The following is a 19,628-nucleotide window of genomic DNA, read 5'->3' as shown; positions in this document are numbered from 1 at the left end:
ACTGTATATTTCTTATTCTTCCTCATATGAAATATTTCCACAAATTTATGCCTTTTGTCCTCTGTAATATTTGAATTCCATACCATTATAGAGTAATGAAGGTTGCACGCTTTGAGAGCAATATAAGCTCTTTGTGCTCTGGCGTGAGGAGGGTTGGAAATAGGGTAGAGTAGGGTTGGGAGTAGGATGATTTATTTAGGTAGGTACTCAATGACAGATAACTTAGGAGTTAGTTGTTCTTAAGGGATATAATAGGTGCTAAACTGTATTTCTAATGGAATTTTCCATATTTATTCAAAATGCTTGATATGTATGATAGTCATGTCAACATCAAAGCCATGTGTGAATTTGTAATTAACATAATTTATTTTACATAGTTGCCATTGATATAATTCAGATTTGTCCCATTATATCCTGAGTCAACAGAAGCTGAACAGCATTTCTAGCCAAGTTGGTAAATACCATCCACATAGTCGCCATTATAATTTTTATTGAAGCAGTATGTAGTAGGATTTCAAATTATACTACATGGAATGTAAATGAATGGGGAACTAGCTAATATGTATTTGTGAAATGACCTGGCAGTGAATGTATTGAAGCTACTGAGCAGTTGGCTTAGGGTCAAAACATTTAAAGGAAAATCTTTTCCCTCTTCAGTTCATGAAAGTTGTGTTTGGCCTACATGACAATGATAACAATATATTTAGGCCCTAATTCATCTGATAGGTTCAACCTGATAAGTGTCAAGTGTTGAATTTCTGTATGCTTCTGTCTTTCTTTGTTCATTGAAGTGAATGTATGGCTTCTGCTTTCACACTGTGATATCTCTCATCTCTTGCTTTCACTTTCCTTTCTGCTGCTAGTAGTTGGAATGGTAAGATGTGTGCAGATGTATCATGGCTGCTTTAGAGTAAAGGCAAGAGCACATAATTATAAATGAACTTCTTTACTGTCAACATCAAAATGATGTGCTGCCGTACTTTAAACATATATAGCTTGGTCTGTTATCATCATATGCACATCATTTTAGATACAATTTTGCTCCATTGTTGATGTGTATTTGTCCATATTTAAAATTGCTTTGAACATACTGATTCAGCAATCGAAAAGAAATCTTTTGCGTCATGTAGTCAGCCTTTTTATTAATTTTTCCAACATTGAAGCTCATTTTTAGCTAGAAGTCCAAAATAAAGGGCATTCATACGATTCAAAGAGCTGGAAAAATGTGCGGAGATATAAATAAAAGCAAAATGAGAACTTTATATTGAGAACATTTTAGTAAGTAATAAAAATGTGAAAAATTATCTTTTCTTACACAATGATTATAATAACAAATTTATGGGAAAATTAAACTGTTAGTTTGTCATTTTCCTCAGTTCTGAAATTGCATCATACTTCTTATTAATCAACACAGAGGTGAATTTAAATAGCATAAAATAGGGTATTTACAAAATATCTAATGGAAATAAATTACATCCAGACTTGATAAAATTTTTCCATGGAATGAATCGGAGGATAATTGGGAAGAAATAAGTACTTGTTCCTATGAATTAGAATTTAAAAAAATTAAAATGTAGTAATGTATAATGTTTTAAAATTTTTGATTATTCACAACAAAGTAGGTACTCAACATATTGTCCTGATTTTTACATTTATTTATATCTTTGTTTATTTTTTTTGCTTTTGGTAAAATATAAATGCTCTTTGCTATAAATATCTTGCTAAAATTGAGTTTCAAAATTGAGTCAAAGAGTGCATGTAGTTCGTTTTTTGATTGTAGTGTCAGTATCTTTGAACCAATCATATGTGTATTTATAAAAAAAATATGTATCAATTAGGGAAACACAACATGTTTATATTGATGTGTGTATTATGATATGACTGTGCTAAAAGACCACGATGCAAATGTTCATTTTAACGGGGCATCATTTTGATGGTGATAATAGTGAGTGAATTTCCTATGTGTAAGGCTTACAATGTTGCACCACGAATTGCTTATGGCTGTTGCCTCTCTCACTGGTTTTGCAGAGGTAGTAAAGACATTCTTTTGAAGGAGCCAATCTCTTCTGACAGAAACAATCAGAAGTAACTTATCTGCACTATACATTGTTTATATATCGATAGAAGGGCTACTTTTCTAAAAAGGGATTATTTTTCCAATCGATAAAGGGGCTAATTTTCTTAATAAAATTTAATTTTACACATCTCTCCTGAGCTATTGATCTTCATATCCTCAGGAAACAAAACAAAATTCTCCCTTTGGTTCGTGTTGTAATCCTCTATAGTACATCCGTTAAGGAAAGCACTTTATGAACTGTGTTGGTATTAGGATCATAGTGGAACCTGTCGACTTAGAAAATTTACTCTTGGTGAGGTGTATTTACTCATTTTAATGAGGTGTAGAATTATTTTTAGCTATCTCATCTCTTAGTCTCATCATATTATGGTGCTCAAAAACTATAAATACCTTATGAATATGAAACTAATTAGTTACTTACCCAACAGTTCTGTTTATTTAAATCTGTACAGTGATGAAGTCTAAGAAATCTCCCATTGTAAATTTTAGTCCCAAGTAATGATAATGATAAGTTTAAAATCTAATTCGGTGAAATTTTGGTGGCTATTTTATCAACGGATAATGGATACATTGTGTATCTTTTCTTGAGGCCTTTACCCTGTTTTTTTGCCTTTTAAAAGATCAAGTTAGTTTGTCATTTTCCTCAGTAATAAAGTAGGGATTTTGTCAGACTGTCTTGGCTTTGTGTGGAGATAAATGACTGATGGTGCTCTCAATGCTTCTAAAGATTTCTTTCACTGGAATTGACTTAGCCTTTTAGGTAACATGGAATCCTTTTTACAGTTTTTTTTTGGTGGCAGGTTCTTGATATGAAAGATTAAAGTTAGCCTTTGTATTGATTGTTGGCTTAGCATTGAAGAGATGTAACTAGCCACCAAATGGCACAGATTTTACCAAACTCAATGCTCCCATTCACTCTTTCCCTTTCTTTGAGGGTATGATGATTGGTTTGACGTGTATTAGCTAGTCTGTAGTTTCTTTTTCTGTTTTTGGTGTTTAGTCAAATGGCAATAATATACCTCCATTATTCTCTAAAAAAGTCCTTTATTAGTGTGTGAAAGCAATGGAATTTTCATCCTGTTTACAGTTTTATTGTGCCCTTGTCTTGATTTGGTTTGTCTTCTGTATTTATAAATATTTAAAATAGTGTACATTGTTTTTTAATAGACGTAACTCTACTTATGATTACTAGTACACCTGTAATTATTCTTGAAGAATGGAAGGAGTGTTAGCAGTTCTTAAAATTATATTAGTCTTTTTCCCTTGTGGCTAAAAGACTCCATTAAGGAGCTTAACAGCATCTGGGCTCAGTAATGTTGTAGTACATAAAACTTCATAGGATGTTTGGTATAAACCAAGGTGCTTAGTTTTATTTCATCCTTGGATAGTGAAGTAATTGTAATATCTATGAAAGTTACTGTGGCCAAGAGAATTTTGTACTATAGCAACTCCAAAACTTTTTGTTTACAACAGGGATACCATTACTCTACCATACATGTAATGAATATAATAATGGCCAAAATTTTGATGGAATGGAGGAATGTGTATTTATATTCTCAAGTTGCAGTTAAACTTATATCATTGGAATAGTAGTAGCTGCTCCGAACAAGCTGGGTTGTATTAGTTGTTTTTCTCCAATCACCTTGAAAAAATACATATTCACTATTAATGATGGCATAGTTACATTTTTTTAGCTTCTCTTTATAGCTACTCTGTTCGGTTTTATAGCTAAATAATAATTGCCTGTCATCATGATTATATCCGAGGCAACTGTGACCTTCAACTGGGGTGTCTGGCAAAAAACTTCAGACAGTGACTCACAATCAGTTCTTCTGTTTTGTACTGCTTATGTAAATGCTGTGTCTATCTCTTTCTGTCTTTCTTGCTTGTTATGTGTGTGTGTAAATACTTAGGTCCAGCACTGAAAATGATTACAGCGCTTCAAATGCTGAGTAAAACCTCTCTGGTATATATTTTTCCACGCTTCCATGGGTGAGCACAAGTTAAGATTCTATCTCCGGTGATATTTGAGCTATCTGGAGCAATACAATGTGATGGTGAATGTATTTTGGAGCTATAAAATTCTATTATGTGGTCAACCAGAGAGCTCTATAGAGTTTTAAAATTACAAGATAGGTTTGACCAGTTGATTTAGATGGATTGTAGATGCTGTAAAGCTGATGATCTACTTCTGAATTGCTCCGTCTCATGGTTTCCCATTTCTCTAGGTTCATCCAAGTCGACAACCCCTGGTTCATCTTCGGGCGGTGCTACGTCAACCCCATCACCTTCAGCACCCATCCCGAGGAGGATATCCCATGCCGGAAGGCACCCAAGTGCTACCTCACAATCTCTCGAGAACACTTCGATCAGGAGCTCAAATAGAGAGGTGGAAGAAACTCATGGCTTGAACCGTGTTGGGAATGCTGCTTCCGATGATGGGTAAATGCTGCCATGGCTATTTTCCCTTGTTATGTGGTTTAGAGTGACCTCAGTGATGGTAGGATAGAATCCTGGCCCACCATACTGAAGGTTGCATGTTCAAGTCCATTCTGGGTATGACTTCCATCTAGGGCACAAATATTTGTGATGCATCCCAATGTAAAGGCGGAGATGTGCTAATTTGGGTTTTGAGATTTTTTATTTTTGGTGCTCGGCAAATACTTATTTTTACTTACATGGGAGTGGCCGGGGGGGATGAGGGGGGTCAAAAATGGTTGAAATGTACTTATGTAGTACTTGAATGCTACCAAATGATTAAAAACTTTTCAATAATTTTTATAAATGAAGTTGATGGAAATATTCTTAATGATTGAAAATACTCACTTTTTAAAAGGGGATAGCCTAGAGGGATAGAGTGCTTGGCTGCTGATCAAGGGGTCCCTTGTTCAAACTCTGGTCGAAGCCGTTGAACACCATAAATCCTTGAAGTGCAAGGTGACCCTGGGAAAGGAACTGCTCCCTCTACTTAATGTGTGGAATTTACATGCCTGTGGCTTCGTTTGGGGCAAGCTCTGGCCTCACCATTCCTAATTAACCTTTGGGTTGATCAGTTGAGGGTGTCTGGTGTTCTTATTATTTCAATGGTTCCCAACTTGAATTGAAAAACTGCCTAGCTCAAAATTATGCTGTGTTGAAGATCCAGCTTACCTGCAGAAAGAGGGTTTCAAGGCTTTCACAATGTTTCTGTATCTCTCTTGGCATTCTTTCAGGATACCTTTGCATTAATTTTGAATAGTTTCACCTTTTGACATTAGCTGAACATTTTCCAACCTATTCATGTTTTAGCATTGATTTCAATGGCACCAGATTACTGTGAAGAGCACCACTGTATTACCACAGTGTTGAAATAATGAAAAATCTGGCCCACTTCAACAGTGATAATTTACACGAACTCCATAATACCTGGTCATTTAATCTTCTTCTTTTATGATTATGAGTTAGCAACAGCTAATGAAGATAAGATAAAAATCATGGGTATAGTCGCTAATTTCCTCTGTAAAGTGAGTAGCAATCAATAATAATGATGAGAATAAGAGACAAGGAGAAGAATATTCCGCCCAGCCATGGACCAATCAGGCGTCTCTACCACTAGGGCAGACCCCACGTGTTCAGAAGCAGAAATGGAAATCAACTAGGTACTTTAACCTGATGCCAGCTGCAAAACTTGTGAATCTACTGTCATCATTCAACAAAATGTAATGGCATCCCATAAGAATTCCCAGAAAGAGACCCCCTATTAATTGCAATACTTTATCACTGCCTCACCCATGGCCAAATTCAAAGTTAAATAAGGAAAACAGTTTTTTGGAATGCACTAAGTAGTAATCAAACCTTAAATTTGCCCCATCTAGCCAACTTACATCAAAGCATAAATACATTCAGTTAAATAGAATATTTGTATTTTTGATTTATTCTTTGTATCAATTAGTAGGACACCCTCTGCTAAAAAATGTAATGATATGTATGGCTATGCTTTGCATCATCATTGTTTACTAATGTTGCTAGGTGCTATGAAATAATAACATTTAAAAAGCTATTTTTTCAAAAGCTATTTCTAAAGCTATTTTTTATGTTTAAGATGTGAGGGATAAGTGTAATCTACCTTTTTGTACCTTTATTCCTGCCTTTCTGTTGTTTGTTATTTATTAAACTCGAACCAGAAATTGTGTCTTTACTGCATTGATGTTTGTGATTAGTTTGAAATTTACTGTCTGCAATTAATCTGGAATTTAGGGGAGTAAACATATTTTTAGTGTGTGACAGAAAGTGGCGGCCCCTTTCAGTCAGTAACATAATCAAATGCATTGAGATGTTCTTTTTTATATATTCCATGATATGAGTCACGTATTTAGAACGGGTGCTTGTTGAGCTAATTTTATAATGAAATTGTTTGTTGAATGAGGCTACTTGTTTGTTTTCCTTTAAAATACCATTACTCATTTCAGGGGAGATGAGCAAGACTTCGTAGTTCACCGTGGTAAGGGGGTGCCAACGTTGGGTCGAATGGCATCTGATGGCATGGAGAATACGAATGGAGGTTCCCCCGCTCTGCCAGCTGCGGGGAAGCCAAGCAATTGGGAGGATCTGAGGAGGACCCCTTCGTCAGGATCATTCTATGCGGGCAGGAGATCCAGGCGCAACTCAATTTCAGATGATTCTCAACTTACCATCGAGAACTTTGGTGGTTCACGGGAAAACTTGAACATGTGGAGTGATACTATGACTTCCATACCGCATTCTGGACGAGCAACAACTCCAACCAAGTCGAGGGAAGAGGCAAATGTGTGGCAAGAAAATGTTGGGAGGAGTAAACCTATAACTCATCGGCCGGAGTGGGAAGGACCTTCAGAAGGTTGGTAAAGTTGTTGTTACCAAGATGGGATGCTTAAGGAAATCCTTCATTCTATATGATATGATTCAGCAATCCTCATCGTTGAGGAAGGAATTCATAACTATTCTCACCTGTATTTAAAGAGTCTTATATATTTCCCTTTGCTTTCATCCATTCTTTTGTTTGGTGAGGATAGTGAGCGACAGCAACCACACAAAAACAGGTGAGACAAGAAAAGTGATTTAGCAGAATCACTTGAGAAATATTTCATGCCTCCATTTATGTTCTGTAAGATGATCAGAATGATACTTCATCAGAACTATTCAGTCTTCACAGTGCCAGAGATTAGAGCTGGAGATGTTTAATTGCTTTGGGCTAGCATTATTTTTGTGCTTGCAGAAATCTAGTGCTGTATTGGAATTAATTTTATGCATAAATATTTTCCTACCTTATATTAATTGTGTTATCGTTGTTAGTTTTTGAATTATAAGATAAGTCAGCCATGTTGATCATGATAGCAAAACTTTAAAAAAAATAGTGGAACTGGACTTTTCAGATCAGTAGTTAACGAGTTTACAATTTGGAACTTAATTGCAACAAATCGAGAGACGTCTAAGTGATTTACCTCACTTATATTTTTTCTCAATCGGTTTTGACATACTTGAGGTCAGGGCTGACAAGGGGAGTGTCACAAAAGTTGGTCTTAGATTTCAATCAAATTTTGCAGTGTTTTAGTCCATCAGGAGCTGTCCAAGAATCACCCCCCATATGGAGTCATATAACCAATAGTTTAAACAAAAAATGTAGTTAAACATTTACAGGTTCAATATATTTCTTAGAAATGTGATATTGTTAACCAGTAGTGGTAGCCCAGTGGTTACGTTATTAGACTCCTATCTGGAGGTCCTAGGTTCAATACTTTGTTGCAGCATTTCTTTCATAATTTTTTTCTACCTTTCCTTTAACAAAAGTCTGCTTTTCATCATTATTTCCATGATTTCAAATGAAAATTTTATTTTTCTGCGTGCAAATCTTTTTATGTAATGTGGCAGCATCAGATATTTTCCTTCCAGATGATAAATTTTTCAATCTAATGATAAAAAAAGTAAAGATAATCTAGTTGTGGTCTTTTTGGTTGTTGTTGTGAACTATATTTGGTTGTTATAAGCCATGCTTCATGAATTCCATCATTAGCTGCAGGAACTGAGCAAATGTAAAATGGAAGGAGAAGTTATAAAAGTAAACTTGCTTCCCTTGGGTTTCTAAAGGGTTAAAATGATTCATGTAACCACTGTAATACAGTGTTGTCTAGTGCATTTTCTATTTCCTGCTGCTGGGAAACCGGCAAATTTTAACAATTGTATTGACTGTCTCTGGGAGGGAACAGATAATTATAATAATAATAATAATGTCGTCTTTATTACAAGCGAATTTAGGACTAGATAGTCCTCTCTTACAATTAACTTGTTTGACAATCACATAACATTCATGCCCTGGATGGTGGTCAAACCATGCAGGCGGGATTCGAACCCACAACCTCTAGGTTAGCAGTCGGGGACTTTACCCCGGCGCCACCGAGGCCGGCAAAGATAGAAAGGTGGGAAGGGATATTGCGAAAGATAAAGTAAGGAAGGTAGCAAGGGGACTTCTCAAGGGAATAATTGAGAGACAATGCATGCAGTGGTTTATTGAATGTCAGGCAATTTGCTCTTTCATAAATTGTTGTGATGGGGGTTAACAAAATAAAGAGACCTGTTTTTTTTTAAATATTTTTTTGATATGTTGCATTCCTGCTGAGTAGGTCACTGCATCTCTGTCACTCCTCCCTTTCCTACGGTAGACTCCTGCTTTTAGCTGAAGAAAGATCTGAGGTTTTCCCGGCGTATAATGATGTTGAAGTTATTTCGGGTTTCCCACCGGATGAGGTTCTCCATCTCTGCCGACGTTTCGATGGCCGTGTCGTCCATTGTCATCAGGGCTTGATGACGACGGACGACAAGCCCTTATGACGATGATCAAGCCCTGATGGCGATGGACGACACGGCCATCGAAACGTCAACAGAGATGGAGAACTTCATCCGGTGGGAAACCCGAAATAACTTCAACATCCTGCTTTTAGCTGTTTCCACTCTAGTAAGCAATCCCTTCTCTCATTGGAAAGTTGTCCCATCAGGAGTAGATGAACCTGAACTCTTTTGACATAACCAGGTGATGAAAATGGGCAGCAACTTTCTAGTTTTCCTGTATCAAAACTAACATAAGAATGGTGGACTCGAGAAGATTTTATGTCTTGCAATTTTGGGTCTGATCGAGTGACCTAATAAGGTAGTCTCCTTCATCAAAGAAAACGAAAGGCATTGATTGCGATTCGTTACCCACCATTAGTGCATTCATAATACACAAATTATTTGGTTTTTGAAATACCTGTTTTGACGAATGGCAAGGGTCAATTTTTATCCTCATTTGAAAAAGGCCAGATTGGCGCCCATGCGATGCCACTCCACGTGACGTCACAGGGACCTAGTTTCTACACGAGAGGATAGGAGTTTTACATCGTCTGAGATTACCAATGCATGCATGAGGCACAGAGCTCAGGGAAACATGTCTTAATAATCACCTATTAAAACTGGCTAAGGTCGGAAAGTTTTCTTCGTTTGATAAGGTATTAATAAACCTTTTTTAAGCCAAGCGCTACCAGCCAGCAAGGTACTCAGCTACCCGCTAGCATCCTGCGTCCTATCAGCGCTCAGAGCCTCGATCAAGGTCACCTCACAAGGCGGGAGGGGGAACCAGAAATGCGTCACACGGACTTTTTCCCATCATTCCTACTTACGCGTCTCGTTTTCGCGCGCTTGAAAATTTTCACTTTTCATTTAATCGCGAAAAATAGATATCGTCATTTAAAAATCTAAAAGCGTGAAATACATACTCCAGGAGTAATAATCTTTCGATTTAGGCAATAAAAAAATAATAGGAAACCACCCTATTGCTTTGCTTTAATCATCCTATAGGACCCCTTCTCCCTCTGGAGATTACAGATTGAATGAAACATCAACACAGTATAGCTCATATGTTTGCTATTGATCACTAGGTATGCCAGCAGAACCTGTTGTTCCGTCAGTTGTGCACAACTCAACAGCTGCAGAGGACTCACTTGGCTCAGGTACGAGTGAGAGTGGAGAGCGGAGCGGAGGATATTCAGGCCCTAACTCCAGAACCGGGAGCACCAGGGAGAAGAAGACGACGTTTGCTGCCTTACCCAACACCACAACCTGGCTCCAGCAGGTGCAGAGGGTGGATACGGAGAATGAAAATATTGAAGGCAAGTTTACAATTGTAGCTAGATCTTTGTTAAGTGGTCGCAATGTACTACCAAACAACCAAATATAAACCCTATTTATTCACATGCCATGCATTCACTTACTGCGCTAATGTTTTTTTTAAATATCAGCCCAAAAGAACTTATTTTCCTCATTCTTTGTATTTTTATTTTTTCTACACGCAATTGTGAATCATGAAATAAGTTTTCCACTTTATTCCGAAACCATGGTTGTGTTTTAATAAAAATTATTTGGAAAAACAAAGTTTAAATTTTATTCATCCAAAATGTTCCGCAAATTCCGCAAAGTATTGCTGGAAATCACCAATGGTTTTAACCTTTTTTCCCTTCTTTTCTCAACTCTTAGGAGGTGGCAAAATTGTGAGTAAGAATGAGCCATCATCTGGAGGGATTGAGGCTGGAGTTCAGCTCCATGACATCCGGCTCAAGATGGAGGAAAAGAGGCGACACATAGAAGGGGAGAAGAGGCGAATGGAGGCAGCAGCGGGTCAACAAAGACAGCGAGTTGGCAAGGCTGCTTTCCTGCAGGCTGTTGTCAAAGTATGCAACATCAGCATATTCTTTAATTCATTTGCGTCGTAAATTAATCCCTTCCATTTTCTCTATTGAGCTTTGATTTTGTTGTTTAGAGATAGATACACTTTATCAACCTGAAATATAGTATTCATTTCCTATCCATTTGAAATATTCTAGGTGCCCACTAACCTGGAATACCCAAGGAATTTTCGTATTATGCAAAACATGTGAAAGAGACAGGATAGTTGGTGCTTTTTGGCACAAGCAGGATTTCATTTTATCACCATTGTGGGCCTCACTTTCCTAACCTGAAATGGTATACGATTTAGCTCAGTGGCTACTTGCATCTCGGAAAGGAAACTTGACTTTGTGCATTCCAGGTTATGGCTTAACTCGTACTGCTTTCTACATGAATTGTCTTTATCTGTGTTGTAAGCTAAATATCACTGATTTGAAATGGGAAAATATGATTTGTGGAATGTTTGAAGTTTCTTTTCCTATCGATACCTTGATTAACAGTCCTGGTGTAAATTTCTATCGACTGCTCAGCATAATAATTCCCTTTCATATGCAATTATTCCATTCCCAAATTATTTCTTCATATTTGTATTTTAAACTATCACCATTCCAGTGAAGATTTCTCAGATTTCACACCAGGTAATATTTTCTGTGTCTCCTTCCAACATTCTGATGAGCAACTCACACGACTGGGCATTGGAAGTATTCATGGAGAATCTCACTCGGTGTGAAACCCAAAAAATCTTCCTTGTCTTTGTTCACTTTGAAAAAAAATTATGCATTATAATGCCATTCCAACTTATTGTGTGCTGACTGGAAATATTGACATATGTATTTTTCAGGATATTTATTAGTCATAGATTTCATGGTTGTTGCAAGGCTTTGTTTTATTACGTTTTATAATGTAGCCATTCTGACGTTTATCCATTTTTTATTAAGGGCAAAGGATCATCTCCCAACGACGATGCTGATCCAGAAGATTTGGTGTCATTAAGAGATATTGACAGGCCTGACCAACAACATAGGAGATCAAGACCAATATCTCCCGCTCAGGTAAATCGGACTGAATATATTGTTTCTTCTTCACTCTGATGGGGAAAGTAATTAGTCATGAGCTGAATCTCTAATCTTTAGATTCAGTCACACTCTCAATCATGGATTCATCTCAGTTCAATGGAATCTGCAAACTTTGCCCTTATGACTGTAGCTCATTTTATTTAGTACAATTTTAGTCACTTGAGCTCCCACAAAGTTATAGTGGATATCATTTTTTGTTCTCATCTAATGTAATGAAAAACACTGTACACACCCATGAATAAATTTGAAGGGTTCTATTTTTTAATCCATAAGCATCTTGATGGTCATTGTATACTATATCAATGCAGTTGTGCTGATTAACAAGGTTTAATCAGCATAGCATTGAGGACCTTTTTTACTCTGTCAACATCGACGTTGCCATCCACATAGCATCAGTGTAGGGTCGATTTAAAGTCAGTGAGGACTCTATGTTGATGTTCCTCTGGGGCACCCATCTAATGTAGCATTATCTGAAGAGGAAATCAGCTTAGAAATCATTCGTTTTGTTTATAAAAGTTATGTTTTAACATAGTTGCTAGGGCTATACTTTCTCATCAATCATCTGAAAGTTACCCTCAAAACATCCAAGTCGTAGGTATTCTTCTAAATATTTAGCCTAACTATTCAAATAATTGTTCATTTTTATGATAAGTTCTGGTTGCAAGGACATTTTATTTGCTTCAGGAATTGATCCCACTCGCAATTTACTCAGGATTTGTGTTCCGATCAATGAAATGTCTCTTGTTTTCATGAGAGAATACTCCCAGTATTAATGTGATATTATGAAGTTCGTTCAGTGCTTGTTATTTATTATCAGTTGTGATTATTAGCATGTGTGCAAATATGAGTGGTGTAAGTTGTCCTTAATTTTAGAAATTACTTACCTTGAGTTTCTCCTTTAAATAAATGTTATTATTTTGATGTATATGTTAGGTTTTTCTTACGTTTTCTTTGTTCATGTTTTACAGGGGTCTACCGGAACTGAAAATTCTAACCTATCCAGCTGGGCAAGAACTAAGGGAACTCCATCAGTGATTCTTGACAATTCTGACTCAGTGACACAGTGAGTTTATTGGATCTTAATATAATATTTAATAATTTAATAATAATATTTTATTCATGGGCAGAGCCCCTTTACATGCTTCAAATTATTTGAATAATATTATTTGGTATATAATATTATTTACTAGTGATGGGTCGATTCCAAAATTTTATCGATTCCGATCCCGATTCCGATTCTGACATTTCGATTCCGATTCTACCGATACCGATTCCATCGATTCTGATGCCATAGGCTCCAAGAAAAATATCAATTAATTCCAGGCAACAAGAAAACTACTTTTTTAAATATTACTCTGTGAAAGAGTCAGTTGACAAAAGAATCTTTCATATCATTGCTATGTAATTAAAATATAATAGCTAAATTTCAAAACAGAACATACCTGAAAAGTGGTGTTACATGATAGGTATTACTTTAGAATATTGGCACTCATATATGTCGACAACATATATATATATATATCCAAACTACAAGGGAGAGCCCTGAGTACAGGAATTTTCATAGCTGTAATAAAGATTACACCCATGTCTCGTATAGCGCAATTTCGATTAGCGCAATTTCGATATAGCGCAAATTCGTTCCTCGGGGAAACATTGCAACGCAGTGTAGCCTAATCAAAAATCTTAAACGCTCTCGTGATAAAACGTGAACTTGCGCTAAGTGCACACGAAATTTCTATCAATATACGCATATTAATATTATTTCTTGCCTCAAATATTCTTTTTTGTTTATATATTAATCGAAATTCATTGCTGCGCAATTGCCAAAAGTATTACTCGTCATTGGGTCTAGATAGCCGGCCTACCGAAGATTTATCTCGTCTCCTTAACAGAATGATAATAAATAATTTAGATCGTTAATTAAGCGTGGGGCTAGTGGAAATGAGTTTTTTTTTCAGCAATATGGTTTGAGACGTATTTTTGCCGTCGTAGGTTACAGGGCGATTGACTTCCAGGTAGAGAGTCTACGCTGAAGCCTTCAAGGTCATCGGTATTCACGGGGGAGAAATGAAGCGGTGACCGAGTTGCGCATGAATAGCATCAACACATAAAAGGGTCCGCTATAGAGTCTTAAACACAATGGCTTCGTTCCCTCCCCGCAGTCATAGCCCTTCTGCGTCTCAGGAATACAGTTCAGCAGAAGAAGGTGATTTAGATAGAGCCATACAGAGTAAAAACCAAGAGAATATGGCAAAAAATAGGGATGCGTGTAGAAAAGTCAAGAATTTATCAAGAAAAACCATTAACCTAGAAGAGGACTTGAGAGAGGTTAATTGCTTTGAAAATGGAGAGCGTCAAAGCGATATTACGCGGAAGTTAAAACTCACGATGCCTTATTCTGAATAAAGACGAAGCTAAAATATCAGTGACCTCAGCCGCACCAACTTCAACCAAGCGGTCTACACATACGGAAAGTTCATGGTGAATCAGTACAAAAAGACGAGAGTGGTAATCGCTCCGAGACATTAAGTGAAAGCTCCGGTTGGTTCCAGAATTTAAACGGCAAGCAGGTATTTTCAGTGCGGCGCAGCCACCACAACATTTTCTGATGAACTCCAAGCTGTTATTGAAAGTGGCTCCTTTGCCCCTCAACTAGTTTTTAGTGTTGATGAGACGATATTCTTTTGGAAAAGAATGCATTCTCGTTCATTCATTTTCAGGGAAGGAAAACCTGGGTCAGGTTTCAAGGCATTTAAAGACTGTTTCACGTAGCTGCTAATGACTCGGAGGACTTCAAATTAAAATGATTTATCATTCATAAACTCCGCTAGCTATGAAATGGCATTTAAAGTAGTATTTTCCTGTCATTTCGATGAGCGACAAAAGGGCCTGGGTGACGCAATAGTTGTTTTTAGACTAGTTTGAAAAATCATCAACTGCCGGCAACGCATTACGATCCCCTGAGATAGCAGATGTTAGCCCACCCGCACGACAGGATGGAATTTCGAAAGCACGTAAGAATTTTTTTTAACGTGAATAAAAGTCTTTGAATGCGTGAATACTATCTTTAAAGATGTTTTAAACTATAAATATTTATAGAAATAATGTTTTCTAAGGCTTTTTATGGGAATATAGATGTTTTAGAGGAAATTCAATACCCAAGACCTATGCTACCAGGAACGCATCCCTATCTTCCCTATGTTAAAACGCTCTCGTATAACGCAAATTCGTATAGCGCAAAGACCCCAAGGAACGCATCCCTTGCGCTATACGAGACATGGGTGTACATACTACGTATATGAATCATGTAATATTTGGCCCTTTCAAATTCTCAAGCAGAAAATCCAATTATTCTACATGCTCAGCCAAATCTTTTGCAAGTTTTGACTTCTCCATGTTACAGTATTAATTCCTGCAGAAAATTGCCTTTTCCTACACAGGTGTGTCATTGGGCAAGTACTTTCCCACCAAAATTGCAAGATTTTGGAGACTTTGGAATTTTTATTAAAAATTATATCAACGATTTGTTGGATCTTGAATCTTAATGGAATTCAAGTGGACGAAGCGAACAACTATAGAACTAAACTTTAGTTTTGTAGAGCCAAAAAAAATGCTATACTTCTCACGTCATTCAATCAACCTTAAAATCTCTTGCTTTTTTAAGTTCAAGAAAGAAACTAAACGCTGCAAATGAATATTACATCGGACGGACGCAGTAATAAAAAAGGCTAAAAGAGCCTTGTGGGGTGAAAACTCCCCCTACCGTGCGACTCTCCTCGGCGAGGGTGGAAAGGGAAAAAGGGTATCGCTTGTTGCCTTTCACGGAAACAGTTCATTTTTCTCTCTCTTAAGCATGCTGACTTAATCTCTTCACTTTACTTCAATACCCGAGGCATATTTCTTACGCACGGGATGGTTCCGAAAAATATCCAATCCTTAGTATTTTCACTCGAGTAATGCGCTAAATGGTCTAGTCGATCTATACATAATCCTTTTTAACATCCTCAGTTTATTGTTTTAAGTCAATGAAGACGATTATCCATGCTTTAAATGACGATTTGCAGGACTAATGTTTTAAAAAACTTAAAAATCGGCCCCAGTTACCGAGCCTCAGAGGTCCGCGGCGTGTAGGTCAGCCTTGACGCGCGATTGAAAAATCGTTCTTATTTCCTTCGTCGCAAACTTTTTTTCAAGATTTCTACTTAGTACTCTTTAAAAATCTCTACTTTATATTGTGGTTCAAATTTTCCGAGTTATATTTTTCGTAAACGAAAGATCATGTCTACTTAATGTCAAATTCCACGTGAAAAACGGGTCGGCCATTTTGCGTTGTAAAACCAGACAGATGAGAGCCAAAATCTTCAAAAGTCATTGAAAGTATAGGCAAAGCACCAGATCAAAGGGATATTGCGTTTTTTATTCCACAAAACTCATATCAACGGAAAACCACTTGGACAAATTCAAAGGATTTTGAGGAAAAACGATATCTCGTGTGGCATTGAAAAATTGGTCATGTTTGGGCCTCTGTATCTCACTAAAGGTTCGCAATTATGTAAAATGGCATATAAATCAATATTTGCTGATGATTTATGAGTATTTACGCTGAGTTTCCAGTCTTTATCCCCAAAAAGGTCATTTTGGACTTTATTCAAGCTTTTTCCGATTTCGGACCAGTTAGCGCGGGGTAGGAACTAGGAAGACGATCGGCCGCCGCGGCTGGCGTAAAGGTATTCGGCGCCTACATCGACAACAACAATAGTGTATTCGGCAGACTGAAACTACCAGGCCAAGGCATTAGAATGACTTATCGGCTTTAAAAACTGCATTAATACACGAGTTTCATGATAGCGCTTCCTGTCGGCAGATTGCTGGACCTACTAGCCTCGAAAGCTCTGTAGCCTTAACTACTCGACTCGACATCCGTAATGCTACTCGAAACGCTCGAGTCGAGTACCAACTACTCGATCGACTTGAATTTTCGAGTACTCGCACATCCCAAGAAGATATGTGTTTTGTTATTACGATTACGTGGCGCGAAAATTCAAATGACTGTTGGAAATGCGGTCGTATATTTTGTTGTTTGAAGTACTGCTGGAATCGGAATCGATTTTTCACCTTGGCAAGTACTCGTTTTCGATTCCGGTTCTTGGCCGAGAATCGAGGAATCGAAGAATCGAGGAATCGAACCGACCCATCACTATTATTTACAATTATTGGCATTAAATTATTTGGTTACTACATTCAATGTTACTTAATAAAATACAGAGTGAATCGAACTTAATTATACATGCAGAATAAGTAATTACAATCGACTCTCGATTATTTGGCTCCAGGTAATACAGTTTGCGGATTATCCTTACTATTTTCTCCTTCCTATGCTTAAAATTTTAAAAAATATTCTGAAGGCAACAATAATGAAACACTTTTAAAGATTGATATAGCTTTTCAAAAATTCTCATTATCATTAAAAATGAAATATATTTTTGTGGAACATTTCCTGGCACAGTTGGCATCCAATATCTTTTCATCGAAGGGGTATGTGATTACAAAGATGTAATAGGGTCAGAAGCTGAGCACATTATCCAGATTTAACCCCATCTACATTACCTAGAAGAAGGTTTGCCTGCACCATTGGAAAACATTTCTAACTATTGGAGAATGAGCTGATTCAATCCTTAATGAATCATCATTTATGAGACAGTTAATATCCTGAATACTTTTGGTTAATTATCTTATATCCTAGATAAACTTCAATACTTTTATTATCTCAATTGAATTTGTATTGATTTGTTCTGTAAATAATGAAAAGGAAGCTGAATACTTATAGCTTTTTAGTCAGCAGGTTATGAATAAGTTATCAGCAAAATATTCAATAACACACTTTCAATTATTGCATTCCTGGTTATCTTATATCTGTAAAATTATAGATATTAAAATTGTAGAAAATTTCTTTTAGTGTTCATTCTTAATAATACCAGATTCTTTGTTATTGGATATCTACAAAATATCATTAGACCTTTAAAGTATGGTTGACTGGTAAATGATTTTGTTGAGGCATTGATTGGTTTCCATTTGAGTCATAGAGTTGATAAGTGGCTATTTTTATAGATCTAAGAAGTATCTAACTTTAATTGTCAATACCTTAAGAAAATGATTTAACATAATTATAGACTCATGTGAAAACTGCATGCCTCTTCCCATACAGTGGTAAATTGGAAATTATGGGATCATGGACAAAAAACACAGTAATTTCTACTTGAATGCTTGCTGCTGATGTTAACATTTTTATAATCCGTTTCTTTTAATCAGTGGATTTAATAAAATATTTTGCTGGAAACTTTTATGTGAGCTATTGGCAATGGATTTATTTTCCGAGGTCATTGTTTTGTTACAAGGCAACATCATGAAATCATAGGAAAGGTCATACAAAGTAGTTAAGAATTAATTTTCAGAAAATAATTTGATTTCGTGAACGTGAAAGTGAATTTTAATTATTTTTTTTAACTCTTCCAGTAGCATCAATGCTGCAATCCAGGAAGTTCGGTCAGATATTAGGCGTTTGGCAATCCAGCAGCAGAAGATGGATGCGAATGTGAATGATGAGGTAGCCAAGGGGGAGCATTTCTTCCTTCATGGGCCGTCAATGGGTGGGCGGAGGACGTGGGACAGTGGGGAGCCCAGTCCACCTCCCCCCTTCTCCCTCCAACAGCAGATGCACCACTCACCCCAAGTGGACCCATACTTCCAGGAGAAGCCACAGCACTACCCTGTGATGACCCGGTGGGGAGCTCCCAGCAACAACAACAACAAAAAGTAAGAATGCAAGGCCATTCATTGTACAACTAGGTTGTTACATGATAAAATATAAACTGCTAATGGTAATTTCCACACACTAACCCTTCTAGTGCCATCCTATTTAGCCTATTATGCTGAAGAATACCATTGCTTTTTAGGCGAATTTGTAGATTTGCACTTAAAAATTTGTATAAAACCTAATATGCATTATCAGAGGCAATTTTTTTTATTTGCTCCCAAAACTTACGTATATGTAAAAACATGACAGAACTAAAAAATTGTTACAGAAGGTCCATGAAGCACAAAAAATAAAAGGCCTGAGTGTAAAAAAACCCATGTAATAAATCTTTGGGTCAATAAATTAGAGCTTAAAAAACTTCAATGCCGTCAGACATGCGTCACGTTAGGTCTCATTCTTTTTTGAACTTCCAGTGTGTCATACAACCACACAATTGCTAAAAGCTATTGAGATATCTTCAAGCTCAGTAGGTGACTCACCTAGCATTTGGCTTTCGGAAACTGGGAGAATTGAATGTGGTAGACCGGAAAAGGTCTGTTGTTGAGATGGGGTAGGGATGAAACATGTAACCATTGTTCCCGTGTAACTTTGTGTGTTATTTTGTGTAACTGTAACTGTACAGCTGCTGACATGCTCCTTTGAGGTAATTTATTAATGGAGATGAAATTTTTTTCCTTTTGAGATAATTAATGCTGAATTAATAGTCAAGTTTTAAGTGGCCATGTTTATTTTGTTCCACAATGGCTCTTTGGACACATGAAACATATATTCTATTCTTATTTCCAGTGTTGTTATTGGGCAGCAACAACCCCAAGGTGTGTATGGTGGTTCTCCTAGGCCCGTTACAATGTATGAGATGCAGAGTCACCAACAGCCTGGTTCCCATTGGGAGGGAAGTTCTCCATCTTATCGTCCTGGTGTAAGTATCCATTTTTTTAAATATGAGAGAAAT

General features: G+C 36.9%; 1 protein-coding gene across 12 annotated transcripts in view; it reads left to right on the top strand.

Annotated features, from left to right (window-relative positions):
• LOC124168362 (patronin) overlaps window positions 1-19,628 on the top strand; it is a 210,653-nt gene that overhangs the window by 149,623 nt on the left and 41,402 nt on the right. For 10 of the 12 annotated variants that reach the window (XM_046546569.1, XM_046546572.1, XM_046546571.1 and 7 more), the window contains 9 exons: window positions 4,306-4,519; window positions 6,526-6,932; window positions 7,108-7,134; window positions 10,003-10,233; window positions 10,598-10,791; window positions 11,725-11,838; window positions 12,831-12,925; window positions 18,376-18,675; window positions 19,463-19,595. In XM_046546569.1, the coding sequence (XP_046402525.1) occupies window positions 4,306-4,519; window positions 6,526-6,932; window positions 7,108-7,134; window positions 10,003-10,233; window positions 10,598-10,791; window positions 11,725-11,838; window positions 12,831-12,925; window positions 18,376-18,675; window positions 19,463-19,595 (1,715 nt within the window). The remainder of the gene's footprint in view (window positions 1-4,305; window positions 4,520-6,525; window positions 6,933-7,107; window positions 7,135-10,002; window positions 10,234-10,597; window positions 10,792-11,724; window positions 11,839-12,830; window positions 12,926-18,375; window positions 18,676-19,462; window positions 19,596-19,628) is intronic. The other 2 variants (XM_046546562.1, XM_046546563.1) reach the window with 2 other exon arrangements.

Source organism: Ischnura elegans, chromosome 11, assembly GCF_921293095.1.
Source record: "Ischnura elegans chromosome 11, ioIscEleg1.1, whole genome shotgun sequence".
Lineage (NCBI taxonomy): Eukaryota > Metazoa > Arthropoda > Insecta > Odonata > Coenagrionidae > Ischnura > Ischnura elegans.
This window is presented reverse-complemented; position numbering and strand designations above follow the sequence as displayed.